The sequence below is a fragment of the Myotis lucifugus genome, unplaced genomic scaffold (genome assembly GCF_000147115.1).
Source record: "Myotis lucifugus unplaced genomic scaffold, Myoluc2.0 scaffold_329, whole genome shotgun sequence".
In the NCBI taxonomy this organism is placed as follows: Eukaryota; Metazoa; Chordata; class Mammalia; order Chiroptera; family Vespertilionidae; genus Myotis; species Myotis lucifugus.
In genome coordinates, this window is record NW_005871377.1 from 308,763 (window position 1) to 316,724 (window position 7,962).

The 7,962-nt window shown below is 51.5% G+C and overlaps 1 protein-coding gene across 1 annotated transcript in view; it reads left to right on the forward strand.

The window, feature by feature from the left end:
* The window catches only part of LOC102435563 (transcription factor CP2-like protein 1), an 8,543-nt gene extending 908 nt beyond the window's left edge, over window positions 1-7,635 (forward strand). The window contains exons 3-15 of the mRNA XM_023764342.1: window positions 54-154; window positions 1,637-1,742; window positions 1,844-1,950; window positions 2,747-2,899; window positions 3,140-3,250; window positions 3,874-3,971; window positions 4,197-4,251; window positions 4,534-4,627; window positions 4,968-5,058; window positions 5,485-5,567; window positions 6,068-6,213; window positions 6,344-6,395; window positions 6,809-7,635. Coding sequence (XP_023620110.1) covers window positions 54-154; window positions 1,637-1,742; window positions 1,844-1,950; window positions 2,747-2,899; window positions 3,140-3,250; window positions 3,874-3,971; window positions 4,197-4,251; window positions 4,534-4,627; window positions 4,968-5,058; window positions 5,485-5,567; window positions 6,068-6,213; window positions 6,344-6,395; window positions 6,809-6,846 — 1,235 coding nt within the window. The 3' untranslated portion in view covers window positions 6,847-7,635. The remainder of the gene's footprint in view (window positions 1-53; window positions 155-1,636; window positions 1,743-1,843; window positions 1,951-2,746; window positions 2,900-3,139; window positions 3,251-3,873; window positions 3,972-4,196; window positions 4,252-4,533; window positions 4,628-4,967; window positions 5,059-5,484; window positions 5,568-6,067; window positions 6,214-6,343; window positions 6,396-6,808) is intronic.
* The last annotated feature ends 327 nt before the right edge of the window (window positions 7,636-7,962 follow it).

Here is a 7,962-nt window from a genome sequence, read left to right on the forward strand (position 1 = left end):
TGTGCCAGGGTGGACTGGGGAGGCAGGCACCACCTCTGCCCTTTCAGAGTGGGGCTCACACATCCCCCAATCTCTCCCAGGCCAGTCCTATGAGGTGCAGATGCTCTGCAACGCCAAGCTGGGTGACGCCACCCAGTGGCCGCGGCTGCTGAAGGTAGGTGCATCCCCTCCCAGGTCAGGCAAAGGCTGAGTCTGACTGTCCCACGGGGCAGGAAGCCAGTGCCATCCCTGCGATGTCACTGTCGGGTAGAACCCTCTCAGGTCCACCTTTTAAGTTGGCCTTCACGAGGTGGGCAGGAATTGTGCAGGCAAGAGGCACAGAGAGGTTAAGTGTTTTTCCATGAAACAGAGCCAGTAAGTAGCAGAACCGGGATATAGAAATATCAGTATATTACAGCCCTAGCCGGTTTGGCTCAGTGGATAGAGCGTCGGCCTGGAGACCAAAGGGTTCCGGGTTTGATTCCAGTCAAGGGCACGTACCTTGGTTGCAGGCTTCTCCCCGGCCCGGGCCTTGGTCAGGGCTCATGCAGGAGGCAACCAATCGATGTGTTTCTCTCACATTGATATTTTTCTCTGTCTTTCCTTCTCTCTTACACTCTCTCTAAAAATCAATGGAAAAAATATCCTCAGGTGAGAATTTAAAAAGAAAAGAAAAAAAAAGGGGGGGGGGAAATATGTGTTATTCACACACATACTTACTTCTCTCAAAAAATTATTCATTTAGCCCTGGCCGGGTGGCTCATTTGATTGGAGCATTGTCCCATGCACCAAAAGGTTGCAGGTTCAACTCTGGTCAGGGCACATGCCTAGGTTTCGGGTTCCATCCCCATTCTGGGCATATACCAGAGGTAATGGACCAATGTTTCTCTCTCATCTCATCTCTTTCTTTCTTTCTCTCTCTTCTCTCTCTCTCTCTCTCTCTCTCTCTCTCTCTCTCTCTCTCCTCTCTCTCTCTCTCTCAAATAATCATTAAGCTCCCATTTATTCCCAGAAACTATTCTCTGAGCTAGAGATTCAGCAGTAAAGAGACAGATGTAATTCCTTTCCTCAGGGGGCTTGCATTCTACTGAGTGAGACAAACTTGTAATTACACAAATTATATGCAATTACAAGTCGATTTACAAATTGCAAAATGATAAGTGCTGCAAAGAAAAGACTGCTAGCACCCCTCTTTCTAGAGCGCGCCTGCCTTTCTCCTCCCCTCTTCTTCCCGCACAGGCCAGCTACCGTTGCCTTTCTCTCCTAAGCTCCAAGGACCCCTCTTTTGCCTCCATAACTTGTTTCCTGAGCCCACACCGCCCAGCTGGTTTGCTTCTTTCTACCTCTGTGATCTTCTACGTAAACTTTTGCTTATCGTTAGAAAATATGTAGAAAAGAGCCCGGTAGAGTGACTAAGAGTGGGAAGGGATTAACTTCCTTATTTTACAGATGAGGAAACTGAGGCTCAGGGTCTCTAAATTACCTCCCCAGTTTCACAGAATGGCAGGTGGGCATCTGGACACAGATCTAGTGATTCTAAGTCCCATGTTTCCTGGGAGTGGGAAGCAAGGTGGGGAGAGGGTGGGAGGGTTGGCCTACCCCAGGTATGGGAACTGGTTCCCAAATGCCTACGAGCGCCACCTTCCCGTGCCCACAGAGTGTGGTGCGTGTGGTGTTCCATGACCGGCGCCTGCAGTACACGGAGCAGCAGCAGCTGGACGGGTGGAGATGGAGCCGGCCTGGGGACCGCATCCTGGACATCGGTGAATGGGGAGGGACCCTTTAGGGCCACCGTCTGTCTTGAAAGCCCTTACAGGTGGGGAGGGCTGAGCCTTGCTTCCTGCTTGCTACTCTGTGTCTGCAGATGTGCCATTGTCCGTGGGGGTGGTAGAACCCCAGGTGCTGCCCTCACAGCTCAACACAGTGGAGTTTCACTGGGACCCAACCAAGAGGACCTCTCTCTTCCTGCAGGTGAGCCTGAAGCCAGGGAAGGAGGGTGAGTTTAGGTGGGGGTAAGGGGACAGTAAAAATCAATCACTTCCAGAAAACACCTTGGGGGGAAAATATGGATAAAGGTTTATGGACTCTCACCATAGGGAAGGACTAGTTAAACATGAAAGCAATGGAAGAAACTACAAAACACAGGACTTAGCTTCTAAGAAAGTCATGGTCTGCAATACCTAGGCAAAATTAAAAGGAGACCCCAAATGGGAAAAATGGTTGTTAGTGTGTTATAGCCTTAATAATAAAAAGTTCTCATCCTATATAATGAAAGGGTAATATGCAAATCGACCAAATGGCAGAATGACCGGTCATTATGATGTGCACTGACCACCAGGGGGAGTGCCGCTCAGCCACAAGCCAGGCTGATGGCTGGCGAGCCCAGAGGCCGTGGCGGGAGGCCAAGCTGAGGAGCCCCCACTCCCCCCCCCCCTCCCAGTGCACGAATGTCGTGCACTGGGCTTCTAGTATATCAATAAGAAAAAATAGAAGAGAGACCAACTGAAAACAGGCAAAGGATATAAGTAGACAATTTATAAGGATACTAAATGTAGACAGGTCAACCTCATAAAATGCTAATTAAAATGTCCTATATATCATGGGGAAGTAAAGTACAACATAGGGAAAGAACCTAATAAAGTTACAGTTGAAGAATAGACGCTGCTGACAGGTGACAGGCAGGCCGCAGGTTTTAGGTGCAATCCCCCTGGAAGGTAGGTGGGGCCGGGAGTCACGCTGCTTCCTCTTTGCTTCTTCTCCGCCTCAGGTTCACTGCATCAGCACTGAGTTCACTCCTCGGAAAAAGGGTGGAGAGAAAGGCGTCCCCTTCCGCCTCCAGATTGACACTTTCAAGCCCAGTGACAAGGGGCTTCCACCTGAACACCTACATTCGGCCGGCTGCCTCATCAAGGTGTTCAAGGTGCAGGCAGCACCGGGCCCCTTCCCCTCCCTCTCAGGGCTTGTCACCCTGCCTCGCTGGCTGTGTGGATTCTGGCCCTGCTTTGCTGTGGATCCTCAGCCTGCGGTCCCCGCTCTGGGTCTCTTTCCTTCTCTGTGCACAGAGGGATGGGGCTGGATGTCTTTGTTAGAGCCCCTTCTGTGAAGAGAAGTGTGCAGGTGAGGAGGGGGCCTCTGAGATTTCCATGTCTCCCTCCTGTAGCCCAAAGGAGCTGACCGGAAACTGAAAACTGACCGGGAGAAGGTTGAGAAACAGCCCCTGCATGAGAGAGACAAGTATCAGGCTGCCTGTGAGAGCACGGTCTTCGTGGAGGTGCGTGTTGGGGGGCAGGGTTGGAGAAAAGGTCCTCACTTACACCTGGGAAACTGAGGACTCAAGGGCTGTGGCTGCTTCAAGATGATCACAGCCCCTCGGGATTCCACCCGTTTCCTGCAAAGACCAACTTCAAGACTCCCTGGAGCGGCCGCCTTCCAGGCCGCCTCTCCTGTGCCTGCCATCGCTGCCACCTCACTGCTGCTCCCTCTGCCCAGAGCAGCTGCTTTCCTGCTGCTGCTTCTGCCAGCTCCGCCGGAAGCCTGCCCAACTCCCCCAGGCAGCCCTGCAGGCTAGTTTGCTCTCTTGCTTAGTGTGGAAACTAGATCTGCTTGTCAGCTAATTTTGTAGATGCCAACATTTAAAAAAAAAAGTGTTTTTATTGATATTAGAGAGAGAGGAAGGAGAGAGAGAGATGTTTCCTGCACAGCCCTCCCAGGCATGTGCCCTGATCCCTGATCAGAATGGCCGAACTGGCGACCTCCTGGTGCATGGGTCGACACTCAACCACTGAGCCACACTGGCCGGGCCCTTGTCAACTCTTAATAGGCAGTTGGAGGGAGGTGAGGGACATCTGCCACTGCTCTCCAACTGTCCATGCTGACCTTACTGTTTGCCCACAGTGTTCACCGTGGCCAGAGCCCAGTGCAGAGCCCCACCTGCCTCTCAGCCCTCAGGCTCTGACCTCCCCCCACTCCTGCAAACTCCTGTCCCCGGAGCGGTGAGTGGGGATGCGCACCTCCCATCAGCCCTTTGGGGCGCGAGTGAAGAGCTCCTCAGCCAAGGCCTGGAGGAGGGGCAGGGTTGAGAGGTGTGCTGAGGCAGGGAAGAGGCTCAGCCCGGCTTCTGGGGAACACCTGGGATGACACCTGGCAAGCTCTGCCTCCCAGGGTGGGAGACTGGCTGCACTGCACCCAAGAGGCCCTGACTCTCTGCTCCCCCACAGGCTCTGCTGCTCACCACCATTCATCTTGGACACTTTTGGGGGCAGCCCAGCTGAGGTGAGTCTTCCCTTTCCACACCCCCATCCCTGTCCACTCTCCCAAAGCCTCAGCAACCTCCTCTCTCGCTCCAGAATAGGGCGGCCCTGCCCCCTGGTGGACAGATGTGGTATGGCCCTAGATCACAAAACTTCCCTGCATGGACCGGCACTTCCCACCAGCAGAATGAGCCCCCCCCCCCCTCAGACTTGGGCCCCCCAAGGGCAGAGGTTGTTTCTCCTCCCCTTTGTTCTCAGTCCGTGGGCTCATGGTGTTCCCTGGACTGCCCTCTCCATGCCTCAGGATCTGAACCCTGGAGCCTCCATCCTGGAGACGCAGCAGTGGTTACATCGCCACCGGTTCTCCAGCTACTGCCGGACACTAGCCAATTTCACAGGTGAGGCTGGGACTCTCAGCAGGAAGCCTGCCTCTGTCCTGGCTTTTGTGTTCCCTTCAACTAACTTTTATTTAGGACTAAGAGTTGCCAGGCACCATGCTTGCTAGGTTTTCTTCTCTCATATTATCCTATATAATTTACACACTCGCCCTTGAGAACAGGGCTCAGAGAGGTTCAATACGTTGCAGAAGGACACACAGCCAGCAAGTGGCAGAGCCGGGGTGTGGCTCTAAGTCTACCCGGATATACTAGGGCTATTGGTAGACTCATGTTGGACTGTGTCCCTTGCCAGCCTCGATCCCAGGAGTCTTCCCCAATCTGGCTCTGTCTGCCTCTGCAGGCACCGATCTGCTGAAGCTTACCCGGCAGGACCTTATCCAGATCTGCGGGGCTGCCGACGGGATCCGCCTTTTCAATACTCTTAGAGCCAGGTGCTGGGCACTGCCAACAGGGTCCCCTGCCCTCTGTAGTGGCACCTACCAATTCAGCTAGCAGAATGTCCAAGTCAAGAGGCACCTTGAAGGCCACTTATTCCCCGCCCTCATTTTACAAAGGAAGAAACTGGCCCCAAAAGGACACTGATCTGCATGAGGCTACAGACTGGCAGGGCTGGGGTAAAAAATTAGGCTCCCGTGACCTCTCCTGTGACCATCCCATCTGCATCACCGTTTTTGGGGACAGTTAGATTTTCCTATCTCCTCTCCCCCGGAATCTAGCGTTCATTACATGCTTAAGAAATGCGTGGCGATTTCTCTCCCTGGAAACCTGGGAGGGGCGGGGTCTCTCCCAGGGATGAGGGCTCCAAGCGGGAGCTGATGGTCCAAATATGAAGGGCTGAGACTGTTTTCCTGGCCCAGGCCCATCCGTCACCGGCTGACTTTGTATGTGGCTCAGGAGGCCTCTAGACAAGAGAAGGAGGTTCCTAAGAACCCGGAACTAGGTGAGGTTCTGGCCTCTCTCCAGAAGAAACGCAGGTGTGGCCGCATGAACCCTCTTCTGGCCTGGGGAAAGGGTGGTGCCCCACCATTCCTGGGACCCGCATGCCCTCCTTGCATTCCCTGCCTTCCATGACCAGACTAGTCCTCTCCTTCCAGGATGTCTCCCTGGGTTTATTCCTCCATGCTCTCTCCCTAACCCCTTCTGATTTTGTCATTCTATTAGCATGTGGGATTAGAACATTATAATCTTGTTCTTGGGTTTCGGTCCTTCATATGTAGATGTCCCATCTCCTCTTTCAACTGGGGGCTCCCCTCAATCTGAGGCCTCCCCAAAGTTGAGGAATAGGAGGTGAAGACTAAGTGGGTTTATAAGCCTTTTTCTTTCTTTACTCTCTCCCCTCACACCCACCATGAGGCTGTTACCATGCCCTCTCATCCTCCTGGTATCTGGGGCTCCCTCTAGACCCCTCTCCCCACTGACCCCCTGCTGCCCACACCCCAGGTTTTTATCAAGAGATTTCTCTGGATGAACTCAGCGCCATTGAACTGATGGGAAAACTGGCAGAGCTCTTGAACCTCCCAGCCAATCAGATCCTCCGCCTCTTCCACCAGGGCCCTGGGGGTATCCTCATTCTCCTCAGCGACCAGGTAAGGGGTGGTGGTTCCCTATAAGGCTCCACGAAGGCCTGGTCACTCCTTTCCCTCTCCCTACCTACCCTAGCTTATTCCGTTGGGCTATAAGAACGGAATTGTCTTAGTGACCCCTTCTCCCTTGCAGGTGGTTCAGAATCTTAAGGATGAATCGTACTTTGTGGCCGTGGTGAAAAAAGGTAGGAGTTTTAGAGGGAGACAACAGCTGTGTCAGAGACAGAGATCGTATAGCAAAAAGACAGCTATTTATTGCTCAGGAAAAACGTGACTGAATAAATGCATTCTCATAAGTGTATTGCCATGGAAGGTAAGCACCCCCCCCTTCCCCAAACCCCACAAACTGCAACAATCGAACGGAAGGGCAGGTGCTTGCTGACCAGTCAGCTGGTAGTCCTGGTTATCTGGATGCCTGCCCAGCCCCTCCTGTGATGCTCCAGTGCACAGGGAGGCTTCCTAAAAAGGTGGATTGGAGGTGAGGGGAAGAACACCTGGGTGTGGCAGATGCGCTGCAGGCCGCTCATTGTTGGGAGTGCATCCTAGTGGTGGCTGGGGGCCAGCCTCACCCCAGTGGTGCCCTTTTTACTGCTTTCAGTGCAGAATCCAGATGGCTACTACCTGGTGCTGACCTAAGCCCAGGGACGCCCTGCTGCAAGAGGAAACTGATGCCGGCCTGGTTCTCCAGAAAATCCTCGATGCTTCTCCAGGCTCCAGGTGAAGAGCCGAACCGTCCTGTATCCCTCCCCTGGGGAGGCAGCAAGCAGCCCCAGGCTCACATTTCTTACTGCTCGGCAGCAAATTATTAGAACCTGGGACACAGCTTCCCAAGATTAGCTAAACTGGCCAAGCCTTGTGAGGCAAGAAACCTGGCAATATGGATGAGCTTTTGCCCCAAGCAGTGCTGCTGAACAATGAGTGAATTTGTGTTTAAAGTTCTACTCACCCCTTCCTTTTTTGCAAATTAATTTAAAAAGGTTTATATACTTAATGCTTGTTCTATTTTCTTGATGATATGGTCCTCTCGAGAATTGTCTTCTGCCTAAACTATAGACTAGGGCAAGGGATAGAGTCTGGGATAGGAATAAATAAATCTGGCTGGATTTTTTTTTTTTATTCCAATTAGTTAGGGCAACAACTATTCACTAAAGCCTCCGAAAGACCATTCAACTATCAAATCGCTGTGCTTATTCAAACTGCAGTTCTAGAGATTTGGGAAATTCTGTTACTCTTCTTAAACACTGAGGCCATGGGGTCTTATTTTTAAAATGCAGTTGAACTTATTAATCTTTTAATTTTTAGGTCTTCCCCTATATTAAGGTCATAAATATAAACAAACATTTTCAAAGTTTAAATTTTTGCATTTCACTTTTAGGTCAATCCACCGGAAACTCATTTTTGTGTGTATATTTTTCCATGCAGCAAACCGATTTTATATTAAGTGCTTTTTAAAACGTGATGTTATTCTGCTTATTTTTTTCTTTTTCAAAAAATATATTTTATTGACTTTTTACAGAGAGGAAGGAAGAGGGATAGAGAGTTAGAAACATCGATGAGAGAGAAACATCAATCAGCTGCCTCCTGTACACCCCCTACTGGGGATGTGCCCGCAACCAACGTAACATGCCCTTGACAGGAATCGAACCTGGGACCTTTCAGTCTGCAGGCTGATGCTCTAGCCACTGAGCCAAACCGGTTAGGGCTGCTTATTTTTTTCATTCCCTTCCCTCAAAATTTTATCACAAAAAAAAA